The sequence below is a fragment of the Toxorhynchites rutilus genome, chromosome 2 (genome assembly GCF_029784135.1).
Source record: "Toxorhynchites rutilus septentrionalis strain SRP chromosome 2, ASM2978413v1, whole genome shotgun sequence".
Taxonomy (NCBI): domain Eukaryota; kingdom Metazoa; phylum Arthropoda; class Insecta; order Diptera; family Culicidae; genus Toxorhynchites; species Toxorhynchites rutilus.
Window position 1 is genome coordinate 2,712,585 of NC_073745.1, and position 26,612 is coordinate 2,739,196.

Sequence of the window (26,612 nt, forward strand, 5' to 3'; positions counted from 1 at the left end):
GCGGCCCCGTACTTCCCGGGCCGTCATCCGATACTCCGCACCGTTGGGAGTTACTTCTCTTCCCCATAACACACACCTGAGGGGAACAGAGGAGCGTTCTTTCATGTACATAGATATTATATTACCGAACAATGGGGGCGCAAACCCCTTCGCCGCTGCCGCCGCTTGTTGGGCTCGACACGGCACGAAAGGCGTGTGCTTTGTTGCCCCCAGGTCTCGCTCTCTCTCTCTCTCTCTCTCGCGTCGCGCTCACCACTGGAACAAACACCGAAAATAGCAAGTGTATTCCAGTTGCCCGTGTGTCCTTCGCCGAGGCCGAAAACGGGAAAAGGTGAATGAAACCCACCTCCCCCCCAGTGGATGGGTGGTATCCTGGGTGAGCTATTCCCCGATCGTATTTGTTTTCCATCTTTCATGAAACTAAGCGCGGTCCGGGGTCCGGTATCGGAAACTTCATGAGCTGGCGAATACGCTCATCCCGTTGATCATGGCTGGGGTAGAGAATCAACAGTGACAGCAAAAAAAAAAGACAAAAAAAAACTAAACGAGAACGGATACTACGCGCGTCTACAATAAACGCTTTCGTCCGGAGCGCGTAGGTTGAGTTCGATAAAACTGAATGAAATCACACTCGTGGGCGAGACACGGGGCTCGAGAGTGGTCGATATTGGTCTTGGGATGGAGGGAACTGGTGAAACGAGGCGAGGAGCGGGGAGGTAGAGTAATCGACTGTAAATATATAAACAATGCGCAGGCGCGTTTTATAAGCTGCATTCTATTCGCTTTTGGAGATGTGGGGCTTGATACTGTGACCAACCTGCACATGGGCCACGGGTATATGTCGGTATGTCACGTTTCGTGGCGACCCGCCACTACTACTACTACTATTGCCATCGTCGAAACCGAACCGAGACCCGCTGGACGGGTTTTCATAATGAAATTGACAGTTTGGATTGGCTAGCTGACTGACTGACTGAAGGACTGGTTGCGTTGTGTATAGGAATGGAAGAATCATTGATATAACTCAGCTCAGCTTCGCTGTGTATATATGTGTGGGAGTGTATTCCTCCAACACAAACACTAGCGTGGGCATGCTATGAATAATAATCATTTCTAAACAGTTTAACCAATGATTTTTCCTTTTAAATCAATTAAATGTTGAATGGCGATGACTAAGATCTAGATCACATCCATGGGGAAAACAGCTTGAAATGAGCACGGGGTATATGAGATGAGCTGGTGTCCGCTAAGCGCGGATTGCGAACACAACCTGGTTAGGTAGTAAGAAGTTAAACAGTTGTATATATTAACCTTCAAGACACACCACACGGCAGCCATCTTGCTTGAGTTTTCTGTGCAACACGTTGATGGTAGTGTCATTCGTCGTCTGATTATTGTAGCCAGGATCGTTGATTACTACATCGTTGCTATTGTTGTACAACACGAAGGTACTCTCCTTGTAGCAGGACAGTATCCTTTCCTTCAAATCGCGGCACTTTATCGTAGAAGTGATGTCGATTTTGCCTGCGGCAAACCGTCGCAGCATTATGCTTGGAATGCTAAAGTTTACAGCCGTACGAATGTGGCTCTCGGTGAACTCGTTCGAACTACGGCAGTCGAGGATGATAAAATTCTTGTGCGATTTTCGCAGCTCACCGTGCAACTGCTCGCTTGTTATTATCTCAATGTCGTGGTCAGGCATTTTGGCAACAAGCGCTACTACACAAACAACACTAAACGAGAAAAAAAAACACCACTTTTCAAACCGAAGCGCCGCTTGCTTCGGATGCACAATCAGTTGTTTTCACGGTCAAAACGGTATCACTTCATCACTGATGAAAGTATCGAATTTCTCTACCTATGATCACTATGATTTTCACTCTTTCCAAAGAAACAACAAATTGCACAACTGGTTCTGATTTTTCTGCAAACACTTTCCTGACCAAGAAACCGATTTGTTATTTCACCGACATCTCCAATTCTAAACAATGCACGATATTATGGAAGCAAAACTAATCTTTTGTATACATCAGTGGGGGCACGAAGCACTCCGGCACACGACCAGGAGACGAGCGAGCGACACCAGAACGGATCCACACTTCCGCAGCGTTTGAAACGACTTGTCCAACCAACGAGCCTGTAGACTCTCTTCACTGAACGAAACTCGAATAAAATAATGAATCAAAACCAAATGCCCCCTTCCGAGTGCATGTGTACGTGCGCACCACCATAAATGCGCAGCTATGATTTGTGTGTGAACACAAAACCAACAGAACTTTGCGTAAGTGTTCAAAAGGCAGTGGCTGTGTGTAGCTTGAATGAATTTTGACAGCACCGAGGGAATGGACACCTGTCGTTCACTTCGCAAGACCAAAACAACTGAGACTGTCAATCGATTCTAGTTGGATATCGCCCAAATTTACACTAAATTATTAACAAGCTTTTTTTCTCTTCATTGGGAACAGTTTCTTTAAGAAATCGATGTAAACGCGCACAATAAAAAGATGTCCATTGTTATTTTGGAAAACAAAGTTCAAAGAAATAGCCCCCGATTGCGTAAAGCGGTATATGCTTCCATTGCTCCCTTGCGCATTGAATCACATATTGTACCCTTACACAGCATCTTCTGCGAGATGAAAAAATAGAACATCACTAAAATTTGCACAAGCTTGCCACTGTTGTTTCTTCCAAACCAAGAAAGCCACCCAATCTCACTTGTTTTCTATTCCGTCAACAATGTCGGACACATCGGATTCAAAAGAAAGTTAAATTAAACATCAACCAAAGAACATTACCAACACCCAGCTTCTGATGCTGAAATGTACAATAACATAACAGCAGTTCTCCAGGATACACATCTGACTCTCTCTTCCTCTCTGCGTCGCTAGGAGGATATCAGCGCGCGTATGGGTGTGTGTGTGTGTGTGTGTCTGTTCTTTCAACTGTTTTCAAAGGAGCGAAGGTATGCAACCAGTAGGGCACATGCGCGCCAAGGACTTTATCTGCATGGAGTCACACATTTTTCTCCCCTTGCGTGGGGGGCAGGTAGCCACATGCAGCAACACTATTTTCATCCCATGTATGTGCAACAGTTTCCAACTACAATCCAGCCTCTTGCATAGCGTTTTCGTTGGCCCGCATGCTGGTATTGGTTCGAATTTTGAAGGACGAATCTATGTACCCTCGAAAGTGCTGTTTTAGTTATTCTGCTAGTGTTGCGGGTGGAAAACTTGCACTAATCCGCCTTGCACATGGAGTATGCGATGTGCGCTCTCGAGTAAAGAACATGACCTTCGATTGCAAAACTTGCTATGATGGGCCTCCTCTCTTGGGTGAAGTCTAATGCTGTGAGATGCAGGACTAGTGATCGATACAATGGCAAGTGTAGGCGGGAGTAACGAGAGGAGAATGGAGCTGAATGGACATTTCAATGTGGTCTTTATGCACCTTTGATTTTTTTTTTTTTTATCTTCGCTTATTTTTCGTCGGCCTATTTCCGCCACTTTAGTGCCAATCACCGACATCAGGGAGGCGACTCCACCTGTTCCTACCTATCAGACTCAACAACTCATGAGCCGGGCCAACTTCTTTTACTTCCGCTCCGAAGGAAGACGTAACCAGAGATTTTTCGCCTCAGAAAATCCCAACGACGCCAGCTGGGATTGAACCCAGGCCGATCGGATTGTGAGGCTGTTACGCTAACCATACAACCACTGGCGCCGTCATGCACCTTTGATGTTTTATATGGCATTCTAGGACGCCAATAATTCGCATAGATCATCTCGGTGATCTGTTTTCTCCTGGAAATTTTTACGCGAGAGTTACCTAGCTCATGTTTTTTCGTAAACAATAGGAATTACATTTTTCCTCTGGTAAATTGATTTCGAGTCTAAAAAAAATTTTGATCTTATACGTACATATATTACTCGTTCATTTCTTAATTAACAAACTTTTTTTCGAATCAAACACGATTATTTGACTCGTTCCGTTAAGACTCACCTGAGCAGTGTGGAGTTTACGAACATTGTTGACGCAAGTAAAAATAAAAACAATTTTAAAGTGCGACTCTCTAATAAAAAGTGTTCATCCGCATTGTTATACACAAACACCGTATTAACCATTCACTGGATGAACACCAACAAAGCATTGACTCGTGCTGTGGCTGCGAAGATGGGTAAAACTGCTATTGCTTTGTCTACTGTTACCAACAGTGAGAACCAAAACAAAAAACGATCAAGGGAAGACCTGGATAAGACCGAGGAACAATTTGAAACCTTCGACAGCTTACTGCTGCAAATAAAACAAATGATCGATGAGGGGAACGCGAAGATCGAATCTAGTAATAATGCAGTGGTTTGTGAGATTGCGACTCTACGTGACGAGGTGAATCAGTTAAAAACCGGTTATGCACGTGATCTAAACAAGTTGAATGATTCTCACGCACAACTGGAATCGGATGTTCACAAGAATAGGAATGCTGTTAACAAGCTATCAAAGGGGGTCTTCGTAGCCTAATTGGTTGCGTGTCCGCTACTAAGCGAACGATCATGAGCTAATAACTCAGGGCCCCTCAACTGACCATCTTGTGTTATTCTAGCTACTACGTCCACGCAACAATCATCATGTGTCGGTAATCCCAGTCCCTTACCGCTCACATTACGATCTGCTGCATCGGTAATTGGTGCTAATTCTAACACAGCAATGGAAGCCTCATATCAGCAGTCCCGTTGTGAACAGTCCAACTGTGAACATTCGAACAATAGGAATATTCTAACGCCGAAAAAGGCGGCATGTGTTGTGTATCTATAGAAATGGAATACTCGGCATGTGTTGTGTATCGATAGAATTGGAATATTCTTAGGCCTAAACAGCTACTGTGTTATACATAAAAAAAAACAAATGTTTATCGATGGATAGGAATCTTAAGCCTAAATAATATACAACAATAGTTATCTTAACATAAAAATGTATACGAATAAATTCGGCTCTGTGACAGCTGAATTGCTAAATGATCCTAATAAACGGATGGGATAAAAAAAAACAAGCTATCAAAATCGAACGATCTTATCCTTACCGGTGTTCCATACAGTTCTACGGAAAACACTAATATTGTGGTGTAGAAAGTTTCCCTTGCACTTGGATATTGCGATACAAAAGTTCCACTGATGTACACCAAACGTTTGGCCAGAGCACCTATCGTTGCAGGCGCAACTCCACCCATTCTAATCCAATTTGCCTTCAGGGCATCCCGGGATGAATTCTTTCATCGTTACCTCGCCAAAAGGAATCTGAGTTTGGCCCAGCTTGGATATGATGTCAACAGGCGCATTTACATAAATGAAAATCTCACCGAATCGGCTCGTCGTATCAAAGGGATTGCTCTTAAGCTGAAGCAACGTGGGATAATTCAACTTGTTTACTCCAAGGATGGAACTATTTTCGTGAAGCAGACTGAGGATACACCAGCGCTGCCGATATATAATGTGGATCAGTTAGCGAAGTTTCAACCGGAGAACACCAACAACTGTTGACATTAAACCCCTTCCTTACAAGTTATTGTTTATTCCTTCATTTCTTCTCGTCATTCCACTCCTTTAGTTATCCTTGTTATCTTCCCTCCTGAAAGTCAAACATCAATAAACATCGAATATGTTGCTGCTGTTGCTGCCATTGCTGTTGTTCTTGCTGTTTTTGTTGTTCCTCTCCGCCACCGTAGCGGAAGAAATCATTGTTGCATTGTATCGACTTCAATGATATTAGCGATTGAAAACCACATTATTGAATGAGTAGAATGTTGATGAATTCTTTTGAAATGTATATTGTTTTGAACTTTACTTCACTGCTTATTCCGTTCCTGCCGCCTATTTTGCCTCTTCAGTCCATACTATTGATCATGTTTATGCTTTTCGATGTCGGTTAATCAGATGAACGTTGTACGAGCGGGACAAGGTGTTGCTGATATTCCACGAGCTGTTATGAATGTGGCATTACTTGACGATTGTATAAATGTGTGTCATATGAACGTACAAAGCTTATGTGCTCGTCAATTAACCAAGTTCAATGCATTTAAGCAATGCTTTACCGACAGTAAAATTGATATAATTTGCTTGTCTGAAACCTGGTTAAAAGAGAGTATCTGCGATAGCATAATTGCTATGGATGGTTATCAACTTTTAAGAAATGATCGACGGTACAGTCGAGGTGGAGGCGTTTGTATTTACCACAAACTAGATCTCAATTGTAAGGTAATCGATGTTTCTGAGGTGGTAGCGGAGATGGAAGACCGTAATCGAACTGAATATATGTTCATTGAAGTTCGGGTGAACAATAACACATTTCTTCTCGGTGTTATTTATTCTCCCCCTCGGATAGACTGTTCTATCTTCTTGGACCAAAAGCTTTCAGAATTGTCTCTTAATTACTCTAATGTAATCTTGACGGGAGATTTCAATACTAATTTACGAGATCCTGGCGGTAGAACTTCAAGTTTTTGTAGCGTTTTAGAAAATTATGGATTTACCGTCGTCAACAATGAGCCAACACACTTTTATTCGAGTGGAAGTTCATTAATTGATTTATTGATAACAAATGACACTGATTTCGTACTAAATTTCAATCAAGTTGCTGCTCCTGGTTTCTCTCAACACGATATTATTTTCTCATCCCTCAACATAATTCGTAGTGATGAAGGACATCAGAAGTTTTTTAGAGAGCATAATCACATTGATTATTCTTTGTTACAAACCACGCTGATAAATTTTGATTGGTCCCGACTATATAGTATTACTGATTCCGACTTAGCTCTTGACTTTTTTAATACGAATATGGTAAGTTTCTTTGAATTTTTTGTCCCTCTACGACCAGTGAGGATCAACTCAAGAGCAAAGTGGTTTAATAATGACATATTGAACGCAATGATTGAGAGAGATGTTGCGTACAGACTTTGGGTCACTTCAAAAAATGAACAAGATCACATGCAGTTTAGAAGGTTACGTAATCGTGTAACTCATTTGATAAACAAGGCTAAACGTAACTACTTAAGTACTTTCATGGAATCTGCTAACTCTAGCAAAGAGATGTGGAAAAAAGTAAAGCATTTGAATGTTGTTAGTAGCTCTAATTACAGCATAAAGTTTAACAATTCTCCCGATGAAGTAAATGCATTTTTTGGGGAAAACTTCACTATAGACTGCGAATTACCAGCGATACCATATGAGAACCCTGATGGTTTCAATTTTTCTCCTTTTAGTAACTCGGAAATTGTGGCGGCTATCTCATCTATAACTTCCAATGCAATTGGCTTAGATGGAATTCCCTTAAAATTTATTAAGCTAATCCTGCCCTTCGTTATAGCTCCAATTTCCTATCTGTTTAATTTGATTATATCAAGTGGTAAATTTCCTCGGGCGTGGAAGATCGCGAAAGTAATAAGTAAATAAATTCATCCAAAACGAAAGCCATGTTCATTTCCGGCATCTACGTATTGAATTACCAAGCCTAGTAATTAATAATGATATTATTGAATATGTTAATAAAGTTTCTAATCTCGGTATAATTTTTCAGCGTAATTTAGAATGGGATTCCCAAGTTAACTCCCAATGCGCGAAAATCTATGCCGGATTGAGACATTTAAGGCTTACGGCTCGTATGTTATCCATTTCAACAAACGTGAAGCTTTTCAGTTCACTTTTGAGGCCACACTTTTTTACGGATTAGAGTTGTTTTTGAATGCCTCTGCTAGTGCTCTAAATCGTTTAAGAGTTGCCTTGAATCATTGCGTGCGTTGGGTTTTTAACTTATCAATATATGACAGTGTAAGCCACCTACAACAGCAGCTTCTGGGCTGTTAATTTTTTGATTTCATTAAAGTTAGAAGTTGTGTTACCTTATTCAAAATTATCCATCAAGGTCCAAACTACCTCTCTGAAAAGTTGCAACCATTCAGAAGCTCTCGAGTAAGACACTACATCGTACCGCAACATAACTCCTCTCACTACAGTAGTACCTTCTTCGTTCGTGCAATTACTTTGTGGAATCAGCTTCCAACCTACATTAAAACTATACAATCAGCTGCAAAATTCTATCTTGAATGTATGGAATGGATAGGCAGAAGGAATTAGGCAGAATGGAACGGGCATATATGATATATTTAGTTGTTTAATTGTTTATATGTATATTTAATTGTAATCAGTTAAGAGTTTTTTTTTTATTTGAAATAATGTGGTTAGAACAATATAGACAAATTTTGTTTTTTAGTAGAAATTTACAAGATAAAAAAATCTTACTCTACAAGTATAGCAATGAATAAAATGAAATGAAACACCAATCACCTTTGACAATTAGCGCATAAATATAGAAGTCAATTTTATAGAACAAAACATCTAATCTTTCCCCATGGAAATCTTACGGTCGCATTCACATTGGCATTTACCACTTTACAACACCAACGTAGGCAATATCTGTCGAACAAAATAGTTGACATTAAGTTATTGTAGGGAGGGGGTTTTCGTCGCCACTTGGTTACGCGTTCGCTTACCAAGCGATCGATCGTGAGTTCAAACTCAGGGCCCTCAATTGACCATCTTTGTGTTGTAATAGAATAACTACGTCCACGCAACCATCATCAGCGATGGAAAATCGATCCACGGTCGAAATAAGATCGATTCATCCATACAACTGCTCTGCTCTGCAAGACACATCGGGCTGCTGTTCTATAAATAACTCAACAATGATCAATATCAACTGTCTCCGCTGTCCGGTCTGCTGAACTGAACAATGGATGAACAGAAAGAATACCCTTACGCCTAAATGGCTACTACTGTGTAATTTACCATAATGTAATGGAACAGAAAACTTAACGCCTAAATGGCTACTACTAACTACTGTGTAAATTACAATTTATAGAAACATAAACATATGTACATGTACACGATTAAAACCCGGCTCTGTTACAGCTAAAATGCTAATGAGCCTAACAAATAAATAAATGAGATAAAAAAAAAAGTTATTGTAGGGGAATGGGGGGTATGCCCGACCCCCTAAGGAAAAGTATTGTTTTGTGCGATCTGCGGGCACATATTGATATGTTTCCTCCACAGAATCATTGTCTAGTTTATTTGCCATGAGATATAAGGAATATCAGTACATTTAAACGGTAATTTTCTCAAGTAATAGTCAATTTAAAAAACTGCCATAAAAATGAAGCTCATCAACCAGTGCGGGTGAAACCGGCACCCCATGGGGGTAACACCGGTACCCTATGGGGTAAGATCGTCATCTCAATTTCTCAATATATATACTTGGCAACAGATGAATCAGTTTGAATGTGACAGTCGGCAAATAGAAGGTATTCTAATTCTAAATGTCGCTGTCGAGTATGGTTCGAATCACTCAACCGATTCCGGAGATATGGTCGGAACAAGTTCCGATGAACATGGAATATGGAGAAGAAACCACCAAACCACACCACAATTCAATTACAAGTTTAATGGAATCTAGGACCACATTGAACACTTACCGGTGGTCAGTTTTTCTTCTTACTTGAATCAATATCCGTCATACGACGCTTTTAATCACACTAGGATTCGCCTTGTAATCACAGAGAAGAATGAGTTCATTACTGTAGGTAAATTTTCAGGTTTTTGTGATTATGATGGCAATAAAACTAATTAAATTATGTTTAGTTGTAATAAGTTTATTATTTTCGTTATGACCATACAGCCATTATTTTTCGTTCAATGATGAAGTTCATTTAATTTTATCGAACAGCTTAAATCCAACATTAAATTTACATCAGTAGTTCAAAAGTCGTGGAACCACGTTTGATAGAAACTCCACTAACAATAGCCTCTTTTGCAAGGGTGAGGTTCTCCTGGGACCAACTCCCTCGATTCGTTTTCCTTTGGTAGCTGCGAGGCATCTGAAATTGATGGAAAATATGTCTTAGAAACCTTCAATTAAACGCAAACCATGCCGGAATCCCCCACTGAAAGGGTGACGGACTTACCCCGGCAGCACACATTTTTCAAGAAGACTATTTCTATTAACTTATTGCTTTAACTTACCTCAACTCGAATCCCAGTGATTGCTAACAATCCAGGGGACAAACTGTAGAGCAACGGAAAAGAATTTGAAACCGCGTTCAACAATAAAAGCTTAAACTTCACTGACGGAAAATTACATCCGGCTACATATCATCGGCACTCGCGTTCGTTTTGATTTATATTTTGACAATTGACGGATCACGGTGGGTTCGATATGATTGAAAACGTCTAAAATAATAAATACTAACATGTAGAGTATTCCAAAACGTAGTTAATCAGAGTTTTCTAGTAAAACTCAGTGGGTGCCGGTCTTACCCTCCCTTCCCCTACATCTGAATTGTATTTAACGGGGTTTTAGTATAATGCGCGCCTGTATGCTAACAGTTTTTGTGGCGTTTGCATGAAGAAGATTGGAAAAAATCGACATTAGTTCAATCATATTTTTGATGATTTTTCATGAATTTATAGCTTAAGTCTACTACAAAATATGTATAAGGAGCTTAAAAAAAGTGGTTACTATGACCGAATAGACAGCGTCACACATATCATGCCGGGAGCTTTGGGATCGATTCGTAATATGGTCGGGGGTTGCCACAAGAAACAGCGAACTATTCGTGCTATTGATAATAGAAAATCGGAAGTTTCATATCAATTGTCCGGCTGTCCATGTGTGAATGATGGAACAAAACGAACAATTTTCAACAATGCACAATTAATATCGAAATTAAATATCGTTTAATATTTACAACCTTTCAATACCAGAAATACACGGTTGTTGTTGTCTGTTGTTAGCAAAGGTAGACAAACTCGTCAATTACTTCAAGCTCGTTGTCTGCTAACAAGAGAGATTTTGTTACGTTCAGCACCTTCCAATAGAATATCTTTAGTATTATAGTATTATTCGAATCCCAAGCCCAATAAAAATAATGGGCCCTATTATGTAAATTGAATCGAGCGATCGATACGATCCCTATCACTATCACAGTGATTTTCAACCGGTGGGGAATTCCCCCTTACTGGGGAATTTGGTCATTTATTTATTTATTTTGGCTTAACGTCTCTACAACATGGCCTGATTCACAATTTTCAAATCTTCTAGTGTATCGTTCGTTGCTTGGTGTTTTTAGTGGTGCGGCTTGCAAGGCCTGCGACCAACCCCACTATCTCGCAGGAGGACCATCGTGATACTGCTGCTTTACGTCCCGAGTACTACCAGGACTGGACAAAGACGCTTATAGCGGCGTCAATTCGCTTAGAGGAGCTGTTTCCGGGTTTTTGTGGATTTTCTTGGGAACTGGCAATGTCCAATGCTCATCCCATCACACCCTAGACAGTTCCCCTTTACCAGTGCAAGCCAGAAAAACGATCTATGACGATAGAATTTCTGACCCGAACGGGAATCGAACCCGAAGCCCCCATCTTGACAAGCGCAACGCTTACCACTAGGCCATGGGGACCACTGGAATTTGGTCATTACAAGGGGGGAATTGTGCGAGGGAATATTGCACATTTACTTCTCTTTGAAGATGACAATGATTAGCAAAAGTAGCCACAAAAACTTTATTGGATACGCTAAAATTTGCGATCCTCGGCAAACGTTTCCAAATCTGAAAGTTAATGTTCAATTGAACATTTTCGCAATGTTTGAAAGACTTTCTTTAGTGAATGATGATGAAACAGACGACGGAACAGTACAGAAGACCATAAAAAAGGGAAATTGTACAGCATTTGTCAAGACTTTTTACAACAAGTAAAACTTGAAACATATTTTCCTTATATCGAAGAACAAATTAGGACATGGTTTGAAATACCTTCCGACTGGCAGTGACGAAAGCTTCGGATCAATTTCAGAACAAACTCATCGATCTACAAATGATCGATTCTTATGAGTGTTGTTGTCTTTTGCGTATGTGAATGTGATTTATGTGGATTTCCTACAATGCTACTGATGGAAACAAAACACCATAACAGAGTAAACATCGAATACATGAGGTGTGCTTTTCGACAACGTTCTAGGGGATTACGATTTCGGCGGAAATCGTTCAGGCGCAGCCATACTGATTTTCCAAACTTTATATAACTTTTTTGTAATCAGATACAAGCATAAAATCAAATATCGAATATTACATGAAAGCCGTTTGTATTATTACATTACTTCAGTGATATGTTATAGACTTTCTTACAAAATACTGGTTGGGGTGAAGCATTGGGATTAATTTTCGTAAAGGGGGGGGGGGGGGGCGGAGTTGGTGAATTGAGAAAACCACTGCACTATCACATCGAGTAAAATTTTGTATTTTACAAATCGAGAGAATCCTATCGAGTCGAGCTATTGCTCGAACTTCATGTGTAGCAAATTTTATATATTTAAGGTTTAGCATTTTTTTCCGAAAGCAAAATATCAGGGATCAAACCAAAGTAATTCTCTAAAGGTATGTAACACGAAAATCAAACAGCTCGAAAAATTATCACAGTTGCACCAACAGCTTCCACGCAGTCGATGCTATCGATATTACTCGGTATCATTAATAGCAAAATAAAGCTAACGAGCAGAATTCTTATTGATTCAATTTACAGAATAGGGCTCAATGTTATCCGTGCCGTTTGTGAACACGTTCGGTGCAATACTCTTCGCAAACAAAAGCATTTAGCAGTCGAAATGAACGCTCCCAAGCGCAGTATAAGTTGTTTTTCGCTTGAAGGCGATATGTGAGCAATAACGATGCAAAAAAAAAACCTTTAAGCGGTTCTAAAAAGTCGACCATCAACGAACATATAGACTCTGAATTATTCACTTTGGGCCAATTTAGAGGAACATGCAAGTGCATGTTTTCATCAAAATTTGCAATAGTTGAAAAATTCTACCGAGAAGGCAGTTTGCGAATTTCCACTTGCAACAATCCGTACGGCAATTGACGATTGAGTCAAGCGTTGAAGAATCTGCTTGAAGAGGGGGACCATTTCGAATAAAAAAATTGCCAAAAATCGACACTCGACGCCACTGGTGTGGTGGAAACGTTTATTAGACCATATTCTGATTTGTTTAGCTCTACTTAGACAGCGCTATCAAAAAAAATAATATTTGCCTGACTGCATTATTTTCTGACATATCCGAGTGAATATCAATGATTGAACAAAAGTAACATTTTGATCTAAATAATCGTATATACAACATATAGGGCCCTATTCCAGAAAACGAGACGAGCAATTCGTCTTGTCTCGTCTGGGTTTCAGTCACTGTCGAGACGAGCAAAATATACAATTCCACTACACGAGTTTCATGGAAATGTTTTATTTGGTAGACTGGAGAGACTTCAGTCAGTTTTCCTCGGTATGATCATTGATGTCAGATGAGAATACATGTTTTTGTTTTGAGAAAAACAACAAACAGTTTTAAAATTGATCAATCGATACTCTTTTCTCAGAGCCAAAATATTAAAAAAACATAACAAAAATGAATAAGCTTCATATATCTTTTGGTTCCATTGATATTTTTCCTCGATCATATGGGTTCATCCCTCAGGCGTTTTGTTACTATGGATTTATTGGGAGCAATGTTTGTTCACCTAATCAACGATTTATCAAGAAAAGTTTCTTGATAAAAAATCTATGTATTTCCAATAAAGTAGTTGTTTTGAATTACTCATTTTCGTTCAATATGTGAAGACTTTTTCCGTGCCGTGTTAATATATTCAAAACAGTCATCTAGCATCCCTGGGTATGAGTTAAATGTTTATATTTGGTTGTGTTGTTTGGAAGAAGCCCATTTGAAAATCTATAAAATCTAGCAATTACTGAACTGAATTTGATGGTTGCAGTTGAAAACATACATTGCTTATGCAATACTAGTTCAGCCGTGAAACAATTTTTGAAGATAAAGGCGGAGCAGAAGAATACCGATGCTTTCAATCAACAAGGTGAACAAACACATCAAACAAACTAGACGATTCGACTGATTCATCGACGAGCGCGGCCAAACGGTCGTCGAGCCAGACGAGCTACTCGTCTGTTTTTAGTCGAGCTCGGCTTCTGGAATATGAAAACAAACGAGACGAGCGCTCGTCTGCTCGTCTCATTTTCTGGAATAGGGCCCATAGTTCAGCATGGGTTGTTCATAAATTACGTAATGCTTAAAATGCGGTTTTTCGACCCCCTATCCCCTATGTAACAATAACGCAAGACGAATCCCCTTCCTCTTACGTTACGTAACGCTAACATAATCTGTGCAGTTACATGGTGGCCACTCAATTTAAATTCCAGCATTTTTTCCCGCATGATTTCACTAAATTCCCGACTCTCAAAAATGAAAATATAATAATATTGTGTCGTTAATCGTTCGTTTTTTTTTATTAGGTTAAGAAAGAAAAAACAAACAAAAAATTGAAAAATTAACTAAAAAGTGTACATTAGCCACTTTAAATGGCAGATGAAGAAGGAACCGTTGACATGGAGATTGAATCCACTGTCTACCCCTCCATATCTACGGGAGCTGGAAAGTCGCTCAAACGCGTTCCCCCCTCGGATGTTTCTTTAGAGGGAGTGTTAAGTCACCTAAACAAGCCCCCCTCAAGAAAATTTGCAAACCTTTCCTCTTCACCCCCTCAATCTCCTGCTCCCGCTTCCGATCAACTCCCGAACTTGCCTCCCAGCCCTACTGTTCCTGATCCCGCTAAACAATCGACCTCGTCCTCCCCCTCAGTTGTTTCCTCTCCTCGTGTCAAGGTCTATCCAGAAGATTCACCTGGATCTGGCCCATGGGTTGTTTTCTTCCGGCCCAAACCAAAAGGAAAATCTCTAAATGTCATTCAAATTTCTAGAGATCTGGCAAGATATTATTCCTCCGTGGTCGAAATTAGAAAGGTTAGACCGAACAAACTGCGTGTTGTCGTGGCTAATCGGAAGCACGCTAACGATATTGTTGTCGACAATCGTTTTGTAATAGAATATCGCGTATATGTGCCCTGCCATAACGTAGAAATTGCGGGGGTGATTACAGAAACGGGTCTGACGAGCGAAATAATAAAAGAGGGAGATGACAGATTTAAACAGCTCCCTTTGAAGCAAATTAAAATTTTGGACTGCCAGCAACTAGGAAAAGTTTCCCAGAATGGGGAAGAAAAAAAATTCACGCCGTCCGACTCGTTTCGAGTAACTTTTGCTGGTTCCGCCCTCCCTGACTACGTTATGGTGGATAAATTAAGGCTTCCAGAGCGACTCTTCGTGCCAAAGCCCATGACTTGCAACAAATGCAAGTCAGTTGGTCATACAGCAGATTATTGCGCCAACAAGGAGCGCTGTGCCACTTGCGGAGAGCAACATGAGGGGAAATCCTGCAGTGCGACTGAGCATAAATGTCCATATTGCGGGGGATCCCCACATGAGCTCTCAGCTTGTGAAACTTACAAGAGTCGCTGGGATAAACAGAAGCGCTCTTTGAAGGAACGCTCGAAGCGCACTTTTGCGGAAATTTTGAAGGGCGCTTCTCCACTGGCTCAAGAGCAACAACCAATCAACACACATAATGTTTTCGCTACGTTGCCAGTTGACGAAATAGAAGCGGACACAACTAGCGGGGGCACAACGGTTATTTCCAAAGGGAATCCCCGGCGCAAAAATGTGACCACTCCCAAAGTTCAAGGACAAGTCCCACCGGTGATACCCCCTGTTAGCTTGCATAAAAAATCGAGTGCAGCGGACAATCAAAATCAGGTTCCTCCTGGTTTCCGTGGGAATAGTTCATCTTCGAACGACCCAGCACTCGAGGGGACATCAAAAACCCCAACTGTCCCTATTTTTCCGTCCAGCTCAACTTCCCAATCGGGATTTATAAAGTTGTCTGACCTTTTGGATCAAATCTTCAAGTGTTTTAATGTTTCCGACTCCATCAGAACCATTGTCATCTCAATGCTTCCAGTATCAAAGACAATTTTGCAACAATTGATGCAAACATGGCCCCTCCTTGCAATGATTATCTCTCTTGATGTCTAATTTAAATAGAGAGGTCGGAGATATCACTGTTTTACAGTGGAATTGTCGTAGTCTTATCCCTAAATTGGATACATTCAAATTTCTAATTCATAAAGTCAATTGTGATGTTTTTGCACTGGCCGAAACCTGGCTCTCTTCTCAAAATGATCTCTCTTTCCACGATTTTAATATAATACGCTTGGACCGCGATGACAGATACGGAGGGGTACTATTGGGATCAGGGGATCAATAAGTGTCCTTTTTTAGAATTGACCTTCCACCTATTGGAGGGATCGAAGCTGTTGCCTGTCATGCAAACATCAGAGGCAAAGACCTTTGTATAGTCAGCTTGTATTGGCCTCCGAGATCTGCGGTTAGCCGCAAGCAACTTGTTGACATGTGCTCACTCCTTCCTGAGCCACGATTGATCTTGGGAGACTTCAACTCTCACGGAACTGCCTGGGGGGAACAGTACGACGACAATCGTTCATCGTTGATATATGACCTTTGTAACAGCTTCAATATGACCGTTTTGAACACTGGGGAAACAACACGTGTACCTAAACCTCCTGCTAACCCAAGTGCTCTTGACCTCTCGCTTTGCTCGAATTCACTATCGTTAGATTGCAAGTGGAATGTAATCCAGGATCCCAACGGTAGTGATCACTTGCCAATCGAAATTTCCATCACCATTGGGTCGAATTCTTCTGAATCTATAAACATGGCATATGACCTCACAAGACACATTGACTGGAAAAAATATGCGGACGCGATTGCTCTAGCCATCAATTCCAAAGATGGTTTACCTCCATTGGAGGAGTATAACTTCCTTTCTCGTTTGATCTATGGCAGCGCGGTTCGCGCTCAAACGAAACCCATCCCAGGTCCCACTATTCGTCGAAGGCTTCCCAATCCATGGTGGGATAGCCAATGTTCCAAGCTTTATCAGGATAAATCGAATGCATTTAAAGCTTTTCGGAAAAGTGGAACCATTGAGAATTTTCAAACGTATTTATCCCTTGAAAATCAATTTAAAAACTTGATCAAAGGGAAAAAACGTGCTTATTGGCGAAATTTCGTGGGAGGTCTGTCACGAGAAACGTCAATGAAAAAATTATGGAAAGTGGCTCGAAACATGAGAAATCGCTCTTCATCCAATGAAAGCGAGGAATATTCACATCGATGGATTTTTAATTTTGCACGAAAGGTTTGTCCCGATTCCGCTCCAGTGCAAAGAATTATTCGAGATATACCACAAGATAGGTGCGATCTTGATTCCGAGTTTTCGATGGTAGAATTCTCTCTTGCTCTCCTTTCATGTAACAATTCTGCGCCGGGATCGGATAGAATTAAGTTCAACTTGCTGAAAAACCTCCCTGATGTGGCGAAACATCGCTTGTTGAATTTATTCAATCGGTTTATGGAGCATAATATTGTTCCAGATGATTGGAGACAAGTACGAGTTATTGCTATTCAAAAACCCGGAAAGCCCGCGTCCGACTTCAATTCGTACCGCCCAATAGCAATGCTGTCTTGTATACGGAAATTGTTGGAGAAAATGATCTTGTTTCGCCTTGATCGTTGGGTGGAAACGAATGGCTTACTCTCAGATACACAATATGGGTTCCGCAGGGGCAAGGGGACGAATGATTGTCTTGCGTTGCTTTCTTCAGAAATTCAAATGGCTTACGCCGGAAAAAAACAAATGGCTTCAGTATTCTTGGACATAAAGGGGGCCTTTGATTCAGTTTCAATAGAGGTCCTGTCAGACAAATTACACTCTCGGGGTCTGCCGCCTCTATTGAATAATATGTTATATAACTTGCTTTGTGAGAAACATTTGAACTTTTCTCACGGAGATTCGGCAGTAAGTCGGTTCTCTTACATGGGCCTCCCCCAGGGCTCATGTTTAAGCCCCCTTTTGTACAACTTCTATGTAAGCGACATCGACAATTGCCTTACACAAAATTGCAGCCTAAGACAACTTGCAGATGATGGAGTGCTGTCTGTCGTAGGATCAAACGAATCCGACCTGCAAGGACCCTTACAAGATACTTTGAACAATTTTTCAACCTGGGCCATTGGGCTAGGGATCGAATTCTCCACGGAGAAAACAGAGATGGTGGTTTTTTCTAGGAAGCATAGACCAGCAAAACCAAAGCTTCAACTTTTGGGTAAACCGATCACTCATGCTATGTCATTCAAGTATCTTGGGGTATGGTTCGACTCCAAATGTACTTGGGGGGCCCATATTAGGTATCTGAGTAAAAAATGTCAACAAAGAATAAACTTTCTCCGTACAATTACCGGCACCTGGTGGGGAGCCCATCCCGAAGATCTTATAATGTTGTATCGAACAACTATTCTCTCAGTGATGGAGTATGGCAGTTTCTGTTTTCAATCAGCTGCCAAAACACACCTCATTAAACTCGAGCGAATTCAGTATCTTTGTCTCCGTATTGCGTTGGGATGTATGCCCTCAACGCATACCATGAGTCTCGAGGTTTTGGCAGGCGTACTCCCACTAAAAGATCGCTTCAATTTAATATCTCTTCGGTTCCTCATCCGGTGTAAGGTTATGAACCCATTGGTGATCGGAAATTTTGAGCAGCTGATCGAGCTAAATTTTCATTCTGGATTCATGACTTCATATCATGAATTCATCTCCATGCAGGTTGTTTTCCATGCAGGTGTTTGTTTTCCTGACTACATCAATTCCTCTGTATTTTTTTATCTGTTCATGAAGGAGAAAATCCATGGAATACCAGATTATCATCGATCGGGGATCGTTCCTACGATCTTCAATGCAAAGTATGGGCGTATCAATTGTGATAATATGTACTTCACTGATGGGTCCTCTATGAATGAGTCCACAGGATTTGGAGTGTTCAACGAATTTTTTAGCACCTCCCACAGTTTTCAGAATCCTTGCTCAGTGTATATTGCTGAATTGGCAGCAATACACTGGGCGCTGAACAGCGTCGCCTCACGACCTGTTGAACACTATTACATTGTAACGGATAGTCTTAGCTCTGTCGAAGCTATCCGTTCAGTGAGGCCGGAAAAGCACTCGCCGTACTTCCTTGAGAGAATACGAGAAATTTTGAGTGCTTTATCCAGACGCTGTTATGTCATTACCTTTGTCTGGGTCCCTTCACATTGCTCAATTCCGGGTAATGAGAGGGCTGACTCATTAGCAAAGGTAGGTGCAATTGAAGGCGAAATTTATCAGCGTCAAATCGCCTTCAATGAATTTTATTCTTTAGTTCGTAAAAATACCATCGTTAACTGGCAACGCAAATGGAACGAAGATGAATTGGGCCGGTGGCTCCACTCAATTATCCCTAAGGTTAGCCTCAAACCATGGTTCAAAAGTCTGGACTTGAGTCGGGACTTTATTCGCACCTTCTCCCGACTCATGTCCAATCACTGTTCGTTAAACGCGCTACTCTTTCGTTTTGATCTTGCCGACAGCAATATCTGTGCCTGCGGCCAAGGTTACCACGACGTCGAACACGTTGTTTGGTCGTGCGAGGAGTATCTTGTTGCCAGATCGAATTTAGAAAACTCTCTTCGGGCTAGAGGAAGGCAGCCCAATGTGCCGGTGAGAGATGTGTTGGCTGGTTTAGACCTTGATTACATGTCCCAAATATATGTCTTCCTAAAAGTTATCGATCTTCGTGTCTGATTGTCCTTATATCCTTATATTCTCCTTTTCCTTTTCCTTCGCGAGAAATCAAATCCCTTCTTATTAACAATAGAATAAGGTGAAATGTAAAAACATATTAGATATAAGATAGGCTTAAGAATTGAGTGTAATGAATGTGAGTGTGAATGTGAGAGTGAACATTGTCAACATATCCTTTTATCCCTTCCTTTTCCTGAAGAAAATATGTCACCCTTCTAAACTCGAGTAGACCGCGAGTAATCGGTTTTCTACACCATTAACATTAGAATTAAGGAAAAATGTTTATATATACTTGTAACAATACAGTCAGGAGTTTGGCTCCTTTAAACTTATGTAACTGAGCCAGTAAAAATAAACGATTTAATAATAAAAAAAATCGTTCGATTTTTGAAACCCGAATTACGAAAATATGTTTACTTTCCCGCTGTACTGTTTCCCGCTTTTCCCGAATGGGTGGTCACCCTGCAGTTTCTTGAAAAATTTTAATAATATTTTAGCCTTTATTAAGTAATGAAACTATTAACGTAAAAAAATCAGGCATCTGCTCAGGAATCAAATGTTCCTTATATGCAATTAGTCACTTCGGAAGAACTTTCGACAAGTTCATATAATTTTGAACAATTGGAGACGGGACATGGGACATTAAAGCTCACAGGTTGCTTTCAAACCATCTGGTGTTCAACTGAGAAGAACATGAAATAGTATAAATTGATGTTGATTTATACAAAGGTAACTACTCTTTGGTTCAATGCAGCAGCTCCTGTCGTTACACTTCACTACCTGCAAAAGATACTGAGGAGCAAACTCGGCTGAATTTCCTACTAATTCCGCTTCATCGATTTGGGAGTTGATGGTCTCAACATATTCTGCTTTAATTAGATATCCATCGATGGCTAGGTTGTTCCACACATCAGCTAACGATTGCCATGCATACTCAAAATGTTTCGTCTCCAATTCCGGGTCTCTTGTTTTGAGCTTTTCATCCATGTGAGATTTGTCATGATCATGATCCTGATTTTCTAATATCCTGACAGACACTCTATTTTGCCTGATTTTTTCTGAAATGATTCTGAGTTCTCCTGATATTTGTACTTCTTACTTAAAATAAAGATTGTCAGTAATAAATATATTGGAATCCCTGTCAATGTTTTCTTGGTTAGAACTTTAGAAAAACTCCATAAAAAATCTCGTCGGTCTACACTTTTTTAATGTTCATTCTTTTATCCATTTATTATCTATCTATTCCGAAGCGATTCGCGTTATTGGAGATACAGTGTCGACATTTATTTAAGCTTGGTAGTAAACAAGGTAGTTTGCAATTGTTATATTTTGTATGAAAATAATTTGAATGGTTTAACCCTGCTATACTCGCGCATACGGTCTGATAGACCGAGAATCGATGAGGTTGTTGAATTAGATGATTATTAAAACTAAATGAAGTTGAAGAAAAATATTTTCTGGAGTTTTTTCATTCAATTATCTTTTTCTTTAAATGAATACCAATGACACCTAAAAATACACAAAAACACGCACAGTCTTTGGGTATACAAATTAGGAGTTTGCGCGCGAGTACAGCAGGATTGAACACGTAGTCCTGACTCGTACTACATCTTTCTATACTCACGCACTGGTCTCACAAACCGAGAAATCAGTAATTCGTTGATTTCTCAGAAAACATTATCGACTTTGCGATTCTCTCTAGATTTGTTTAGCGTATCGCAGGTTTTGGTACGAAGGGGGCGTATGTCACTTTATTATCACAATCGGTCTGTGACACCGACGCGAGTATAGGAGTAACTTTTTTGGACAAGTGACTTTTGACGTAGGACTACGTCTCACATTCTTCTTCTTCTTCAATGGCACTAACGTTCCTAGAGGAACTTCGCCGTCTCAACGTAGTATTACTTGCGTCATTTTTATTAGTACTTAGTTGAGATTTCTATGCCAAATAACACGCCTTGAATGCATTCTGAGTGGCAAGCTCTAGAATACGCGTGATCACAGTGCAAGTCGGAGGAAACTTCTTTGACGAAAAATTCCCCCGACCAGAACGGGAATCGAACCCGAACACCCGGCATGTTAGTTATTACGCTAACCACTCGGCCACGGGAGCACGACGTCTCACATTAAGGGTGCCCAATCAGAAAACAGGTCACGTTTTTATGAAATAAAGTTAACGTTAATAACTATTTTTACTGCGAACGGATTTTAACGATTTGCATACCAATCGAGTCGGAAATTTTCTATGATTTGTTTGATATGCATTAGATTACAATCCCATAGTCTGTATATAGTTTAAATTGATGAAAATTGAAAGCCCTCCCATTTCCCCACACATTTTTTCTGTCCATTTGTGTGCTTTCCCGAACAGAGCTGTCAATAACGGGCAACTTATGCAGCCGCTAGAATAAGAATAACGAAGGGGAATAGCGAAAAGAGATTATTTGCGAAGTGAACTCCACCCTTGCATTGTTTCATAAGCTGTTGCTAGCGTATAAGTATTGCATCTCCTCTGAGGATAATTCTCAGAATCTTTCTCCGCCCGAAACAACAAAGGTCGCTTATTCTGCTCGTTTTGTTTCCCCTCGAGTTGTGAACGCCAGGTATGGGCGAAATCGCATCGAAATTCGTTCAACAACACTCACTCACAGATAAAACTCACCCTTCTATTCTCCGTTTATGCCTCACTTTATTTGAGACAGAAAATAATAACCTATCATCTTCGCAAAGCTCATTCACGAATTCAACGGAAAAATACTGTCTCGATTCCGCTCATCTATTCTCAGGGAATTTTGCATTCTCTCATTTGCCTCTCGGAGTGACGTTAGATGGTGAGAGAATCAGATTGGAAACTTTTGCTTGAGCCAGCCAGTGTCTCTGTGATACAGTTTACATTCAATTATCGTACATGCAAAATCGTTTGTTTTTCACTCAAATTGCAATCATCGGAGCATCGATCGCGGCAGTAAAATACAGGCAGGTAATTGAAATCGAGTTGTTTCCTGTTCACTATTGTAATGAAATGTTTTTGTTTATAGTATGAAACGATCTAAGCCAACGCAAAAGACAGTATTAACCCAAGTTATTGGTGTGCGGGAAGGTAGATTCATTTGCATTGCCGGTAACAAATGCATTTATGAGCAAAAAGTGTTGAATTATGGGAACTTCAAGCGGCATATTAAAAACAAACATCCAAGTGTTTATGATAGGTTGGGGTTGCTATCGTTTGAAGCTGTTGATTCTGATTCATCGACAGTCAACAAAAACCTAAAAAACTATTAGTGGAAACAGACAAAGGCAAACTGATATTGGGAACCATGCAACTGTTAACTGAAAGTCGTATGTCATATAATTTTTTTGAAAAAGGTTCAAACAAAACTCTTCTTGAGTCACAGTACGTAGCTGCAGGTCTTCACATTAACAGGAAGACAATATCAGACTTGGTTGATAAAGCTGCTATTCTGATGCGTATTTTTGTTAAGAAAGAAATGGAAACAAAATTAATAAGCCTCAAAATTGACAGCGCTTCACGTAAAAATCGCCAAATATTTGGTATTAATGCGCAGTACTATCACAATGGCGAAATGTTATTTCGAAATCTTGGTGAGTTTAAACCGTCTGTAGACACTTCATCAAATTTTGAAAGCATTTTTTCTCAACTATTTCAACTTATTTTTCTCTTCAATTATTTTTTTTCAGCCCTAAAGGAAATGCATTGTCGACAGACGAAGGAAAATCTAACAGAAACATTAGAGTATGTGCTCAACCAATATGGTGTAAAATTGAACCAAATTTATTCTGTCGCCCACGATAATGGTAGCAATATGGTGGCGACAGTTGGATTGTTGAAGAAAATGTTAGAGAAACCTAATTTAAATAACTGCCCACCAATTAATTTGCTCCTTGCTAATGAAGAAGCTTGTGGCATTTTCGAGCATGCTGATGATACTTGTAATGACACGGATGACGACGACGACAACGAAGCTGTATCTAAGTATCAGTTTTGTACTCCATCCAATAGTGCATTACCTGCAAACGATTTTTTTTATAAAAACCGAGAAGAGACACGATTTGTTGCACCAGGCGAAGAAAACGACGACTATGAATTCGAGGGAATACTTGATAGTACGCGATGTGCGGCGCACACGGCTCAATTGGCTGTGTGGGATGTCATACGTCCATACAAAGAACGTATCGCGAAGATCCAAGGCATAGTTGTAAAGCTTCGAAACCGTAAATATCATAAATGTTTCAAAACTCACGATGCTCATCTACCTCCTATCGCCAATGATACAAGATGGAATGGAAAGTATCTAATGGTGGCATCCCTACTTAAACAACGGCAATTTTTCAATTTGTTGAAGACAAGTTTTCCCGAAACAGGTGAAATCGTATTATTTCCAAATATTTTCATTTTGTATACCATTTTCATTTTGTAGATCTTACTCAACACTGGCCATTCATCGAGAATTTTTGTGAAGCCTTTGAACCTGCTTTCATACTTACGCTTGAACTGCAAAAAGTACATTGTGCATTGTCTGAATTATACACGTATTGGCTACAGTGCCAAGCAAACCTGGATAAATTAAAAGCCAACGAGCTCGCCGTACAATTGTTAGAGACTTTCAAAACACGAGCTCAAAAACTGGTTAGTACATTGCAGTTCAAAGCGAGCATGTACTTAGACCCTAGATATAATTTTTTGGGTGCAAGGCGTATATCTACGGAGGACAAAGCGAAAGTTCAGGTAAGAATTGTTTTCGTCATTTGATGAATAACGATTATTTGATAAGAAAAAAGTTAAAATGTATTAGCTTCCTAATTTCACAGACATTTCTCCTCAACTTGCATCATCGACTCAATGACATCGAAGGTATAAGAACAGAGCAGACTCCAGCTAGTGAGCCGCAGGACGATTTGGATATATATATATCTCGTCATTTTTTGAAGAAGAGAATATTCCGATGGGACTATCACACTCTATCGACGAATCAGTACTTTCTCAAATCAAAGAACTGGAAATAAGGGAGAAAGTACCAATAATTCAGTCCACAATACATGCTGATCCAAATGCTCAATTCGATTTACTTAAGTATTGGGAATCGCAGAAAATAACTTCACCGATACTGTACCGTTTAGCGATTGTAGTTTTAGCAGCCCCTTCTACTCAGGTATCTGTTGAGAGGGCTTTTAGTGGCCTAAAACTAATCCTCACAGACCATCGAATGCGATTAAGTGTAAATTCAGTGGCAAATTTGCTTGTGTTGAAACTCAACTCAGATCTACTTCCTAAAGTTGCTGAAATGTTGAGCAATGACATCGGATTGAAAGCTAATATAAATCTTTAGCTTAGTTACCTAAAACATTACTATATATTTATAATGTATTACCTGAATTGATGCTCAGATAAAATAAACGATTGAAATCATATACAATGATCTATTTGTTCCGTTATTAGTCAATTTCCATTCTATTTTATTTCTTTTGAGACAATTTCCGTTGTCTATTGAAATATTTTTGAAATATAGGAATATTATATACTGCATTCCATAGGAAATTCCTAGTTATTATTTTATGTAAAATATTTGATAAAATGCACGTTTCAGTTTTAGACGTTTCAGATTCTGACATTCTTATTTGAGAATCCTTATTGGATTCTTCCCTATATTCTGGTTAGATTATCTCATTAAATCTATTTGTAAAGGGGTGCTGCAATGACACTTGCAAAAAAAATGGATTTGTGTTCGTGATTATTGATTGAACCTGTTTTTTTTATAGTTTACATGGTTTCGGGACCAAGGGCGCTATATTTTTTAATATTTTTTTACAAAACCTCCAAAAAAAAAATTAAAAAAATACGGGTCTGATATTTTGTGATAAAGAACCAAACTTCCACGAAAATCTGAAAACCGCTATATCGTTTTGGCATGGAATGGCTGATATATAATGCTGATGGAGATACAAGGCTTGAATGCTAACAAGGAAGAGAGTAGAAGGGAAATTAAAATAATACATGAACGCAGATTGAGCCTATTTTGAATCAATCGTTATTTTGTTTCGAGCGATCCTTCCAAAGGAGCATTCATGCATCGAATGTTGTTTTCCATTCTTTGTTTTGTTACGTTCACTCTCAGTTCCGGTTGTAGATGGTCGGATAGTGAAAAAAAAATCATCGTGCAATATCACGATTGTTTGCTGCATTCTCTTCGCCATGATTATTCCAAGCAGATACAAGTGTGATTTATAATCAGGTGTGGAGAAATGAGTGAATGAATTTTTCCATACTTGGTGAATGCTAGCGAATATTTCACTTGGAGTGCATCTGGCATTGCAAATAACACAACCATCCGAGAAAGAATCTACCTTTTCAGGATCCTCGGCACTTTTTACTAAAGAGTTATTTATGAAATTTCGACGTATTCCCAAATAATAAACCAACAAATTCCAAAAAAAAAGATTGCGTAGTCCTACGTCCTAAGCGGTCGTGTCTCGGATACAACCCCTCGATTTTTTCCTATCTTGGAATATTGTTCAATAGAATGCACAAATTGAAAATAGTGGTGTAGAATATTTATTGAGTATAATGCATGATATATTACAGGCCTTTTCTTATTTGATTTTAATCCTTTTTGTAATCTAGATTGAACGGAGAAAAATAAGGACGTCATTAGATTCATACGTGTGAAGGCAAAATACAAAGGATGTTTCGTATACTCGCCAAATACAATAGTCATACATACACACACTTGTGAAAGATTTGTAAATTGTAACTGCGCTAGAGAATTCAGGGAATATGAGGTGTTCAGAAGGAAAGGGGTGTAAGCGACTTGATCGATTGATCGAATTTTTCTTTAGTTAACTAGCGGCCCAATTCTATGTTTTAATAAGTTTACCGCAAAGTCATTGGAATTGAT

The 26,612-nt window shown here is 39.8% G+C and overlaps 1 protein-coding gene across 2 annotated transcripts in view; it reads right to left on the reverse strand.

Moving 5' to 3' along the window:
• The window catches only part of LOC129764256 (dual specificity protein phosphatase Mpk3), a 147,884-nt gene that overhangs the window by 111,652 nt on the left and 9,620 nt on the right, over positions 1 to 26,612 (reverse strand). Inside the window, exon 1 of one of the 2 annotated variants that reach the window (XM_055763174.1) lies at positions 1,312 to 2,828. The exons of the other annotated variant lie outside the window; for it this stretch is intronic. Coding sequence (XP_055619149.1) covers positions 1,312 to 1,702 — 391 coding nt within the window. The 5' untranslated portion in view covers positions 1,703 to 2,828. Of the gene's footprint in view, positions 1 to 1,311; positions 2,829 to 26,612 lie in introns of those variants that run through there. 2 annotated transcript variants of the gene reach the window in all.